General features: G+C 33.9%; 1 protein-coding gene across 1 annotated transcript in view; it reads right to left on the bottom strand.

Moving 5' to 3' along the window:
* DOCK4 (dedicator of cytokinesis 4) overlaps positions 1-12872 on the bottom strand; it is a 249780-nt gene extending 236908 nt beyond the window's left edge. The window contains exons 1-4 of the mRNA XM_023513222.1: positions 12794-12872; positions 9635-9675; positions 7574-7629; positions 3511-3607 (exon numbers count right to left, since the gene is read on the bottom strand). Of these exons, the coding sequence (XP_023368990.1) occupies positions 3511-3597 (87 nt within the window). The 5' untranslated portion in view covers positions 3598-3607; positions 7574-7629; positions 9635-9675; positions 12794-12872. The remainder of the gene's footprint in view (positions 1-3510; positions 3608-7573; positions 7630-9634; positions 9676-12793) is intronic.
* Positions 12873-14394: the final 1522 nt, after the last annotated feature.

Here is a 14394-nt window from a genome sequence, read left to right as displayed (position 1 = left end):
GATTTTCAATGCCCTCAAATACTCAAAGAGGCAGAGAAATGGGGAGCAAAAACTGATCATTCCCTGAGAGAGTTGTGGGATCACTCCAAAAGAGCAAACATTTGTCTTATAGGAATTGTTGAAGGAGTAGAAGATGGTCCTAAAAGCACAGATGCTCTACTCTAAAATATTATGGAGGAGAATTTCACAAGCATGGCAAGAGATACAGAAATTCAGACAGTAGACAGTTTCAGAACTCCAACAAGACTCTATCCAAATACAGCATCTCTTAGACACATTGTAATTAGTTTTTCCAAAGTTAATATGAAGGAGAAAATCCTGCAAGTAGTCGGACATAATAAAAGCATTACCTACAAAGGGAGAAATTTTAGAATGACTGCAGATCTCTTAGCCAAAACCTTTTAAGCTAGAAGAGGATGGTCATTGACTTTCAATCTTCTAAAACAAAACAATGTTCAGCCCAGGATCATATACCCAGCTAAACTGAGTTTCATTTGTGATGAAGAAATCAAATACTTCACTGACATACACATGTTGAGGAAATTTGCCATAACTAAACCAGCTCTCCAGGGGCTTCTGTTTAGAATCATGGAAAATAATAAGCAAAGATCAAGAACACTTGAGGAAGTCAGTGGTGGGAAGGACAGTCTGCTCAAGTCAAACACATTACATTATAGAAGGAAGTTATAAAATAATTCAAATCTCATGCTGCAAAGGAGAGAGACAGAACCCCCTTGAATGGACTGTCACCATGAGAAAGTCCTCTGCCTGCTTTCAGGCAATGCATTCTGCCCTTGTTTAGCAGGATGAATTTGATATTCTGTGATGTTACATCTAGGACTAAAGTTTAAGAGAATACTAAGATGAGAAGGAAGCAGGATTCTTCATAAAATGTAAAGCTCTTTTAAAAACTAAGTGGTGGCAAGAACACTAGTAACCTGCAGGCCTGGCCAGCACATGTGCCCTGTCAGTGTATGGAGAAGGTATAGAATGGTTGGGTATTAAATCATAAAAATATGATTCTTTAAAAATTAGGCTTAAGAATTGGACAGTTACAAAGGCTATTAGGAAATATAAAAAATGCTTTTGATTTAGTGTTAAACAAAAAAGATGAGGGATGATGTTAAACTTTTAGAATAAAATAGTATCTAGAAATTCTGATGATATAACAGAAATATAGTAAAGAGTTAATTGTGGGCATTTTAGTTTTTAGGGAATGGGTAAGTTTTATTTGCCTTAAAATAAAAAACAGCACCAGTTTTTAGTAGCATCAGACCTAGATTCAGAATCAGCCTTCACCACTTAGTAGTGCAAGAACCTGGATAAATTATGTTTGATAAGAATGAAACCTTCCTGGCAGAGCCCCAGGGGAAAGAGGTATGACATATCCAGCTCAGGGCCTGCACAAATATACTCAGTAAAAGATGGCTGCTGTATTTCTCCTAAAGTTTTTGTGGTAATACTAGTGATACATGATTAAATGATATTTTAAAAGTATTATTTAGGCCCCTATCAATGTCATTTAAAAGAGCAATTAGTAGTTCTCAAGCATTCACTATGTGCCTTTATGCTAAGTGTTTGACATATATTATCTCATATACTGCTTACAACTTGCAAAATGTTCTTACCCTCATCAAACTTGTTTCAGTGGAGAAGCTAGGTGCTTTGGAAAAGAAGATGAACCCTAAGTATACTTGAAGATGATGAACTTGAAGTAAAACAACTGACACAAAACCTTTACATCAGGAAAAGAGAGACCAAATGGTCTGATTTGGCCAAGGTAGCTTCATTCTCAATGTCAAAAATCTAATATCTTCAGGTTAAAAATTATATTTGATCCTAATATAACTGACTATTATGTCAGAATCCAGAGAAACATGTTGATAATTCTTTCTTTCCCATTACTTAGAGCATTAGAAGGAGAGGAGGTTACTTCTAGAGTTTATAACACATAGATTTTCAAACCAACAAAGTCTATTCCCAAAATAGATGCGCGCAATCTCAAACACAGGTAAAAATAGCGAGGTAAGGCAGAATCCAGAGGAAATTCAACTTTGTTCCCCATCATTAACTACATAGAAGGAAAAGTGCTAGTGCTTTAGCTCAACTAATGGACAACATTTACACTCTCATTATTTTTATAACTCTCTTATGTTGGAGATTTAGGATGTAGTCGTTGGAACATTTCAAATGGTTTCTTTTATTTTTTTTTCATGCTAGTGTCATGCACAATGCCACCTGAAGTGCAACAATGCTTAGATTTTGTATTCTTTCTAATATAAATTAAAAACAAAATCTACAAAGCATCTGCATTTCCTTAGCACCTTCTAGCACAGAGCCCTTGAAGTTGATTATCTTGGCTTTATATTTACAAAACCCACTCTCTGGCAATTCATCTAAGATTGTCTTGTGTATTGTCATAGTGACTCCTAAAGCTCCAGAAGGGTATAATCAGAGAAGTTCAACATCAAAGGGTTTTTACCAGTGACTCTGTAAGATTTTCCTGCCTCAACGAAATATCCTATTGCATTTTAGATGTAACAGACAATAAAGACTGTCATTCTGTGCCAATGTCCCCCACTAATTTGGATTTTCTCTTTGACAGGCTGTTTCAAATCATTTTGTCAGGATAAGTATACCTTTGTATTTTGAACACATCCCTTCAAATGACTAAGCTCTTCCATAAATTTCTTTGAAAATGAAAGAAGAAATAGCATTTATCTTTCTCAACACTTCAGCACCCCCAGTTTGTACATGGATAGTGGTGTTCAGAGTAAGAGCATCAGATCCACATCAAGATCTCAGCTCCCACTTTCCCATTATTTTAGAGCACTCTCTGGGTCTCAATTTTCTCATGTGTAAGCTAGAGATGATCACAGTTCTTATTTCCATGAGTGGTTGTAAGGAGTAAAGGAGATACTGCAAACTGGGTATGTCCCATGGGGTCTGCCATGTAACAAATGATCAATAATTTAATTACTTCTAAGTAAATAAACATGTAGATACACAAAGTACCCCTAAAACATAGATTTCCCTTCTTCCCAAGAAACATGACTTTTCTCTAACACATTTAGAATATTCTTATTGATTCTCGCTAAGAAGGCTATCACTTACAATGTACTTGAATTATTTATAGAATTAGACTATGCTGAAATACTGTCACCATGAACATTTTATTGAACATAAGCTTATTTCTTCTTGAAAATTGATAATATTCACACAGTCCAACACTAGGCCCATGTAAACCATTCTATTTGGTTAGTTGCCAGAAAAACCATCTTTTACATTCTTGTACTATTGAAAAATAACAAAACCCACACTCAGTGGACATAGAGATTACAATAAGACTGTCTTATTAAGATCTTATCTCTGATTCCCCAAGGAGGCCTATGGGGAATGTGACCTATACTAGGTGCTTTAATATTAGTTGATGCTTACTTATGTTTAGCTATTTCTTAAAATTATTCTCTCTCCCTCAAAAGAAAAGCATTCCATTAAAAAGTTACTTACGACATAGAGTTGTTTCCACATGGTTCCCCAGTCTCTAAGTGTTGATGTCATTTCTGTGATAACAGAGTCTTCAGTGGGAATAACCATTTCAAATTGTCTGTGAAATTAAAAAAGAAAAACAAAGTATGTATGTAAACACCATAGACAACAATTTCATTTTAAATACCCTAAAAGATAAACTAGAGAAGACAGATGCCTAGTTATTGTTGGTGCTATGGACAGTAATCACAATCTGATTATAAGCTTGTGTGAACTTTGCTAAGGGGACTATGACACAACAATGCCAAAAACAACCAGCCAGTTCATACAGTCTGACTCTGAGCAGTGTAGTGAAGAAGGAACAATATCAGAAGACTTCCACTCCCATGACAGTTTAAGCACTTGGCAGCTACTCATTTAACCTCTCTGAGTCCAAAAGCCTTCATCTGTAACGTGAGGTCACTGAGCTACATAAACTCTGAGGTGCCTTTTGTCTTCCAAGGGCTAGGCCCATAGATTCAAAGGAAGCACAAAACACTGTTCAACCAGCAGGATATGATGGCTGTGGACATCCAAACTAACTCTGTTTTATAAATAGCTAGATCACTCACTCGATCTCAGTAACACTTCATTTTTATTATTTATGAACAGGGCCATGAAAAATGATTAGTGCTATTAGTCACCCTATCATTCAGCACAGAACTTACGGGCTTAAAACATCACAGATATTTGAATATCCATTCCAAAATGTTATTCCCTCTGTTTAAGATAATATAGTATTTCTATTTCTTTTCTAAAAGACAGAAACTGTATTTGGAAAATATTCACACCAAAATCTAGCAGGGCATATGTTGTGGTCCTGAAGTTGAGAATATACATAAGGAGATGGGAGGAAAAAAGAATATTTAATTCATTCTCTGCATCCTACCTTTGGCATACAATAATCTTTATCTCTAGCTAGCTTTTTCAATTTTTTTCAGTTTTTGTGAAGGTTAAAGTGGTTAAGTGGTTATTACTACCAATGCTTCTCAAAAGAATGCTACTAGCTATCTTTGATAGGAAGTATATTGATGGAAACTATATTCTTTATTTCAGAATATTTTTCTCAAGGACAACATCTAATATGCATAAGTTAACAGCATATTAGACAAAAAACCAGGTTGTCTAAATGATCAAGAGAAAATTACTTCTTAGCATGAGGCTAATAACTGCTCGCATTTCCTTTTTGATATTATGTCCAAAGTGTGTATAATTGTCTTTTATAAAATCTTCTTGACAGAAGCAGCATGGAAACTAAAATCTTGCCTTGATTCCTTCACTGATGGAGCTTTTCTCCTCATTCTTTTTCATAAATTAAATACCTGCCTGATGAATATTTTCCTTCTTTCTTGAGCCTAACCACAGCTGAAAATGTAAAATAGGGATTTAAAGCTAGAAATAAAAGTAAACAGTAATATATGAACTGTGACAGACACAGAACCTTTTATTAAGTCTACACATGACATTTTCAAGTGGGAGAACATTTATTTTGCTTTTGAAACAGCTGTTGCAATTTAAGTGATGAACGTTTGGAGATGGAGATTATAAAATGATCCTGTACAAGGTCAAGGAGGGAACATTGAATTTTCAGGAAAACTTGACATCGTACTTAACATTTAAAAAGTTGCATGACCTCAGCAGGAATTATTAAACAATACAGAAATGGCCTTACTGTTTATAAACTACAATTTAATTTAAGGACTCCCTATCAGTCCCTCCATTGCTCTGATGACCCAGGACAGAATATAAAGGCAATTCAGTCAGTAGGGAATTGATTTGGGGGCTGCCCAACAAAAATGTAAATTTTTAAGCACAAAATTGCCATTTTAGGCAAGGTGAATCTTTCCTATAATTATACCCAAACCAAAATCAGTGTTCAAATAGTCTGTTCTAAGTTTCTGCTCTTGAAATTATATTTTATGTGGCTATTCTGGGATATACTTTTTAGCTGTCTTATCCTGGTGGGCCATCAGGCTGCAAATGTGCCTAAAATAAAACAGGTATCACCAAAGTCTCAAGAGGTTTCTCTCTGGGAAAGCAATCATCTGGCAATACATATCCTCAAATATTTGCAGGACAAAGTTTTTCTTCCAGTAACAGTCCTAGAACTCAGAGTCTCAATCATTTCTAATAATTCTTTTTTAGAAAATAAAGTTGGGTCTACCATAGAACACTTCTGTTGTACAATGCATATTAAACCTGGCATCAGGTGGAGAGTGGAGAGAGTGGAGAGCCCACAAGCAAGTCTTGACAGTGCACAACCAAATTTGGAGACACCTTTAACCACATTTAAACTTCCTTGGGCCTCAGGTAAGGAGACCAAATATACATCAATTGCTAGAGTTAAAAAAAAAAAAAAGGAAGAGAAAAAAGAAAGTACTTATTTTAAAACTATGATCTACTCCAACTCACTCTGAGGGATGGACTGTGACTATGTGGAGGGGTGCTTGGCCTCATCTTGGCTAGTATAGCATTTTCTCTTTCCTCTTCTTTGGCCAGAGCTTAGGGTGGGGGCTGGGTAGTCCTTTGGCCTGCAGAGTTGAGGTGGCTCAGGGTTGGACTTGGGGCAAAGGCAGCAAAGACAAATGGTTTCCTGGGCTTGTCCAAGTGTATACTTTAAGACAAGGTAGACCATGGAGTTTCCACATTGCCAAGGCAAGAAGACTAAGGCAGAACAATCAGAATCAAAAAAAGTACGTGGGTGAAGTGTTTTCTAAGGTATTTTCTGGTTTACTTGAGGGGGACTAAAAAGTGTTAACCCTAGCCTGATAGAAAGTTCCAAACAACTGTGGACAACTCTATTTTAATTTCTGATGGATAGCAGCTGGTCAACATTTCTGGAGGACATATATTTCTTTAAAGATTATTAGTAGTAGTAATTATTAGTATTAGAATTATGCTTTAAATCTACTATTTTAAATAATTACTACTATAAGCTACTACTACTAATATTGCTTAAAGTAGCTTAGATGCATAAGACATAGAATAATGGTTTCCTAGATTCTTGAAGGTTTAATCACATAGGAAACACTCAAAGTATTTTTACCATAGACTTTCAGCCACCTGCTCAGAACTTTAATGAAGTTCTTTCATTAAACTGAAATTTAATACCAGTCCATTATAGACAGTAGATATAAGAATCATCCATTTGAATAGCATCCTTGAAACTTTTTTGGCAAAACACAAGTTTTAAGATCCCATTTACTATGTTTAAGAATTCAAATTAAAAAAGGGCTATTTATTATATTTGCAAAAAATATTTCTAAGGCTGAATCTGTATCCTTCTGGCATAAAATGAAAATCCATTAAATGACCCTAAATAGTCCTTATAACACTGACAGCACATGTTTGTGACCAAATCCATGGCCTCCTTAAAATAAATGATCTGCTTATAATAACTGGCGACTTCTATTGCTATATCCTTCAGTGTATTATTTGAATGATGTTGTCCTGACAGCTGCTTTAAATCCTTTTGGAAATAGCCTAAAAAAAACATTTAAAATATATAAGAAATTCTAGGTGATCAATGAGCTCAATCAAAGTATCATATCAGTGATACCCTCTGAAGTTGAATAATGGCTTTGTGAAGTGGTCACACAGGACTATAGTATTATGCTCATTTAGAGAAAGACAAACTTCACCTCTTATAATCAGTGGTAAATCTAGGAAATTCTTGGGTTTTGAGACATTATGACTCAACATTTAATGGGTCTGACTGCCATACCTCCCTACGTAGCAGAAAGCCAAAATAACAAAACACAAAAAAACCAAACCCAATTCCTGCTTAAGGTTAGGAGGATTCCATGATTTGTGGACAATGAGAGACCTCCAGTGACCTAGATCCTATGCTGGCCAGCATGCAGAGACAGGGTTCTTTAATTTTCTCTACCAACTGCCTTAGCACAATGCACTTTTATCAAACGACACAGACAATGTATGATCTTCTACAGTTCATTTTTCAAGACAATTACCAAGCCTTTCAAATTCCAAAATAATCAATGGTTCTGTGAAAATCCTCCAACTATTAATAAAACTCATTTCTTACCCTTTGTTCTTTACACAGGCATTTTTCAAGTGAACATAGCTGGAAGGAAATATACCCTGGAAGAAAAAACAAGAAAGTTACAGTGCTAGCTATCTGTTAAGGCAGGGCTGGTTTCCCAAGATATTTGTGTACAAACAACCATGACAATATCAAAGAAGGAAAAACAATTTCTCTACCGCATTCTATAGGCTGAAATCTACCATGGCTTAGATTCATTTCCTTTCATTTTATACTACTAACCAGCTTTCAAATTAAAAGATTTTCTAAAAATCAATATAACAGAAAAGATTAAATCTCAGAAAACAAAGTCCTTCTAAAACAGAAAATAAAAAGAAATTCAGGAATTGTACATAAAAACCATGTTATAATGAATTAGAGTTTTAAAAACACATATTTTATAGTTTTGAAAGGAAGTTGGGTTTTTTTTATTTTGTTTTGTGGACATTCTTTTCCTTCTCCCCCAAACACTCATATTTCTACTTAAAAATATACACTAAAAAAAAAAATCCCTGTCAATTTGAAGACACTATGCATATTATGTGTTACAGAAGATCTCTGATGATAGCACAACAGCTATTTATCACCATGTGGCCATTCTGATGAAAGAAGAATTAAACAAAAGAAACCATGGCAGCTTGAAGCTTTTTATTGTACGGAAATGACAGAGCAAGGAAATTGTCCCTTTGTTCTAAATTGGAAATTGAAAGAAACAACAAAAATGAGCATCAATTATACTGTCCATTAAATGACAACATCCTCTGAAGATTTCTGATGTATAATTAAATGACAAACTCAATTAAATATTTAAGAAAACAAATGCCATTTGAGTACATATCACCACTGTGGATCCAAGTATACAATAAAATTTAATAAGCAAATTCTGTACACTCGATAGTAGTAAATGTGTATGTAGATTTCAAAAAAAAAATCACCTTTTTCCTTTAAAGTGTAAATTTAGCTCACTATGGTAGGCTCACCAAATACAGTAATTATAATTAATAGAGCAAAGTCAGACTAGAGGCTAGAAGTGACATAAATAACAGAAATCATAATATGGATTTTTCCAAACATAGATGAAATGAGTAAATATTGAAGCTATATTTGCATATACGTTATAAATGTCTAAAAACAACTTTAAATGAAGGTTATATAGTATTTTAAAAAATTAAACCTGTATATGCTTTTGCCTCTTAGGCTTCTCCTTAGAATGACTTAAAACAAATGAAATAAAGTAATTAAATAGTTAAATGATCCAGAAAATAGTATAGTTAAGCAAAAAGGCAAAAGAATTTAGATTTTTTTACACTGTATTTTGATACCGAGAAATGACATAATTTCTTATTTACAATCTTAATAAACCTAGAATTAAACCCTCATATAAGTATGACATAGAAGAAGATATTAGATAGAAAAACATACAGAATATTAGATAGAAAAACATAGATATTAGTATAAATTAGTGTCAAAATCAGAAACTACACAAGTAAAACATAAAACAAAAATCACATTACTTCCTGCTTGATTCCTGAGGTTCTATATAAATACAAAAAGGATAATTAATCTTAACATATGTCTGATATGGTTTAAAAAAAATGGTTGTTTTTATAACACGATTTTGGCTTCAGCTCCCCAACCAAAGCAACTCTTCACATGACACTAAAACAAACGTGTTTCCCCACACAATACTTTACAAATGATACTTCAGAAAACTTAAAGATTAGCTACCTCTATTTAATATTTCTTTCAAAATATGTATTTCCCCTGTATGAATTTTAATTGAGCTCTCTGAGAAACTACCACTTCAAAAAGATTTTGTTTATATATAATGAGCTTATTATGGTCTTCTCAGTGCAATTTTCAAGAGCCAAATAGGATTATCATTTCAGTAGCATCTCTTTACTATAATCCAAGTTCAAAGGAATTTCCAAAATTATGAAAATCAGTATTACCATTTGGCATTTCAACTGAGTCCCAACTGCAATTTCAATTATGTAATGAAATAATTTAAATAACTATCTTTTAAAAAATTCTATAATTATGATTAGAGATAAGAATTTTTACCTTGATATTTGGGTTTTTTAAGGCAAATCCTCTGTACCAGCCTGTGGGGAAATAAACACGGTCATGTTTCAATAAACCATTGTAATATTTTAAAGGTAACAAGTGAAAACAAATCAATCTGTTCTTTGCTGACAGAATTTTACCTGACATGTAAACATTCATGTATAAATATGGTGGGTATTGGCATTAGCCTGGAGTCACCACTAATTTAAGTATTTTATTAACAAAAACATTTTGAAAAATTTTTTGAAAAATTTATATAAAAAATAGAAAACATGCATAAGAGAAGTATAGGCTTTGGAGTCAGAACATTGGATTTAAATTCTGCCTTTGCTACTTGTTAAGTATTTAACCTTGGGCAAGTTACTTGACCCCTCTGAGCACCATTTCTCCCCATTTTATAAAAGGCCACACTGTGTCTCAGGAAAATTCAAGAATTTGCACATGATTTGATACATTCCCAACTCTGTTTGCCTGACTACAAAGCCTAGACTCTATTACCAAATAACAGTGCCTGGCCAACAGTCACGTAGTGAATCTGCACATCCTTAAGCTCACCATCTTGGGTTAGCACCTGTCTCTTACCTAATGAAGAGTAAAGCCATTATTCACCATCAGAACTAATTGGCACATTTTCATCAGTATGATATCTGATAAGAGCTCTCCATAATTTTTCTTCTGTAGAATATCATAGAATTCTCCCCACCCCCTACCACCAATTTTTGGCTTCAGTTCCTATGGTTTCAGTTGCCCATGGTCAACCAGGATATAAAAATATTAAATGGAAAATTCCAGAAATAAACAATTCATAAATTTTAAACTGCAAACCATTCTACATGATGAGGTGAAATCTCACACTATCCCCACCCCTTTCCATGTGAGATGTGGAACATTATTTTGTGCAACAGATCCATGCTGGCCATGGTACCTGCCTGTGAGTCACTTGGTAGCCCTCTCAGCTATTCGACGGTCATAGTATTGCAGTGCTTGGGTTCAAGTTACGATTATTTTACTTAAACATGACCCTAAAGTGCAAGAGTAGTGATGCTGGCTGTTTGGATAAGCTGAAAAGAAGCTACAAAATGCTTTCAGTGAAAAGGTGAAAATAATCAATTTAATAAGGAAGGGGAAAAATCATATGCTGAGGTTGCTATGATCTTAGTAAGAAGGAATTTTCCACCCATGAAACTGTGGACAGAATATGGCTATAATTGTTCTATTTCGTTGTTAGTAGTTATTTTTATCTCTTATTGTGCTTAATTTACACATTAAATTTTATGATAGGTATATATGCATAGGAAAAGACATACAGTAGAACCTCCATAGTTGTACCTCCCTACATTGGCCATCTTCTTAAATTGACATAATTTTCATAGACTGGACATGCACCGTATGTATGTATCAGTACAGCTGCCCTAGTTCCTTATGCTGACCACTTCTGTATGTTAACCAGCTGTTATACTTCCTTGGGTGCTCAGTTTATTGCAGGTCTACTATAGTGTTCATAGGGTTTGGTATCATCTACAGTTTTAGGTACCCACTAGAGATTTTGGATTATATACTCTACTTAAGCTCTAAGCCACTCTGAATCAATTTTATAGCACCATCCTTAAAGGTGAGCATGTCTTTTTATAGTTTAAAACAAATACTCTGCATGTGTGTGTGTACATATATAAATTTATGATTAACACATAGCCTGTTTAAAGGTATTATTTTCAGCTTATATTTCTTCAAGTGTACAAACCATTTCGTTTATTGGTAAAAAAAATTATTTTACTATATAATAAATGTTCTAACTGAAGTTTTTTACTACTTGGAGTTTTAAAAGCAAATATTTGAGCTTTGTATTTAAACATTTTTGTTCTTTATATTGTATTTTCTTGAAAAGATATATTATGAAATATATCCCTAATAGTTTTAAAATCTTTTTATTCTGAAGAGAATAAAATGAATTAAAAAATCAGAATCTCTGTATCTCACCATTTCTTGGATCCCATAAAGACAAATCCAAGAAATACAGGTATATCCACTTATCGATAATTATTCTAACAGAAACCAAAATGTTGTAAGAATTGCAAAAATGTCACAAGTAGGTCTCTGTCCAATTATATCACACAATACAGTTTTTAGATTACAAAATAGCATCCATTAAATATTTAGCCCATTTTTATGCCCCAATTCAAAATAAATTTTCTATTTATCCATATACCAAGTAGAAATAGACAAACTGCATTCGGTAACAACACAGGAAATTTTATTGTATTTTTTAAAGTACAAATGATAGTAGACAGAATAAACATTCATATTTCACCACCATCTAATGCAGGTTATAATTAAATGTAGTAGTTGTGTTTAGGGGAACATAATTTAATCTATAATAAACTTGATACAATAGAATGTTATCATATATAAAATCCCAGTAAGGAGAACCTTTTAAGAGAAAAAAAAATGGATATTTTTAGGTATATTGATGGGGCTTTAAAATGTCATTTTATTAATAAGAAAAAAAGAGTACTGAAATCTTTTTGAGGACTAGAGTTTAATAATGTTTCATGGAACAGGAATGAATACATTTAAGAACATACCTTTATTGAGTTACCTGCTACATAATGAATAATAATCATACAAGGTCATATAAAACATTCCACTAAAATTTCAAATGCATTGAATAATTTTATTCCAAATTTGGGGGAAGAAAGATTATGAGTTATAGCAGAGCTGGCCTGGGCCAGCCCCATCCTAGATGCATCTAGTTACCCAACCTTGGGAAGCCACTTCTGCTCTGACCCTCCATTTCTTCTGTCCTGGGAGGATCTATGGGACCCTTAGGGTTCTGAGACATGCCTTCTACTTTAGCACGAGTCATAAATTCTCACAAATATAATAGCTTCGATTGTTTTCTATTGATAATATTGGCATCTATCAGGAAATAATATTAGGAAAAAATGCAATCAACTTAAGAATAACCCAAAGACGCTCTTCTCTTAGTCAATTATTAAATATTTGGGGAACAAGTTTTGTCAAAAATGATTTGCTATGACTTCTGAAAACATTCCAAGGAGTGAAAGAGATAAGGACAGAATCTGTAAACATCCCGAGCAGTCCTATGTTGAGGAGGTTGTTCATACAACCTCAAGCAACACCCCCTGGGCAACTCACCATCACACTTCTCCAGGATCTGAACTGTATCTCCTATTTCCAATGACAGGCCATATGGGACGGTTCCTCGAAAACTGGCAATAACTGTAAAAAATGGACACAGAACGTATGATGACAACCATGTTCATTACAGACACATACTGCTTACTAAAAATGCTAATGACTGGCAAAAATGAATGTGAATAGGAAGTACAGTTTGGTAGCTAGAATCTCCTGTCAGAGATTAAATTTTATGTATTTTTTAAGAAAATCATTAAGTTTATATACTTTCCAACTTCTTTGTCAAATAAGTATTATAAATATGCTTTACAGTACCCTATAAGGATATACAACTATATGTGCCCATAATAATTAAAAAATTTTAAATATAAAAATATGTATTTCAAAGATTTAGAATGTACTAAAACAATATAAAAATATAAAGACCCAGTAACAAGTAAACAAAAGTATTGCCGGAGAGCTTCGTCAGGGACTGGGTCACTCTTGTTCACTGCTATATTCACTCCCCCAATCCAGATGCGTGGTCCATGGTAGTAAATGAGTATGTGTTCAGCAATAAATGAGTATATATGTGAATCTTCCTCATTTTTAAGCTTGATTTACTTTTCTGCTATATTGTTTGAAGCAAATTTCTTTTCTGTACATCTTAAGCTTCTCAGGAGAAGGGACTACATCTATTTACTCACTATTACCTAGCATAAAAGCAATCTTCTTGTGTAGTAATCAATGTTGACATTTTATTTGATAATAACGGGACCCGTCCCTAGGACTAAACACAGAGCCACAATGGTAATTCCCACGTGCCTTGGCCCTCACACCATCTGGGATAGGGAGGTCACAATTAACTATAGATTAATGGCTTATATTAATTGGTTTCTAAAACATTTCATAGGGTGGGGCAGGAGTAGTAAGTAAAACCTACAGAAAGAAAGTGTGCATAGATTAGTCTTCCGCAGCCAACTCCAAGAATCATAGAAAGAATTAAGCTTTCTCCCACTGGATAGTAACGTTTGAGTCAAAAATGAGGCAAGGATGGATAAATTTTTAAAAACGCATTTCAACACATGAAAGACGTCTCCTGTATAGTACTATGCGCAGTGAAATCAACTAGCAATTCACATCAAAAGAAAATAGTTTTTAAAAGATCGACATTTTAGAAGTGAATCTTAACTCTTTCTCACTTTAGAGAGTGAGATTTAGTTATAATCCCAATCTCCCAAATAAGTTATTGCTGCTGTTGGGAATGTATTTTTAAAAACCCGAGGAATTACAAGATCGAATGGCAGGTCTAGTAAAGTATCTCAAGAATGGAAGAAAAAGTATCCAATGTACTCAGGACTATTATGAAACCAATTTATAATTAGCCTAAGATGAAGGAGGGAAGAGGAGGGAGATGGGAGGGGAGGGAAGAGGTTGCATGGAGGGAGGGTAAATGGTAGGACTACACCTATGATGCATATAGCAAGGGTACATGTCTAATCTATTAAGTGTAGAGTATAAATGTCTTAACACAATAATTAAGTAAATAAGGCAAAGGATATATTAACTAGTTCGATGTAAGCATTCCAAATTGTATATGAAATCAGTACATTGTACCCCAT

This window comes from Otolemur garnettii, unplaced genomic scaffold (genome assembly GCF_000181295.1).
Source record: "Otolemur garnettii isolate 467f Iridium unplaced genomic scaffold, OtoGar3 scaffold00037, whole genome shotgun sequence".
NCBI classification, from domain to species: Eukaryota; Metazoa; Chordata; class Mammalia; order Primates; family Galagidae; genus Otolemur; species Otolemur garnettii.
This window is presented reverse-complemented; position numbering and strand designations above follow the sequence as displayed.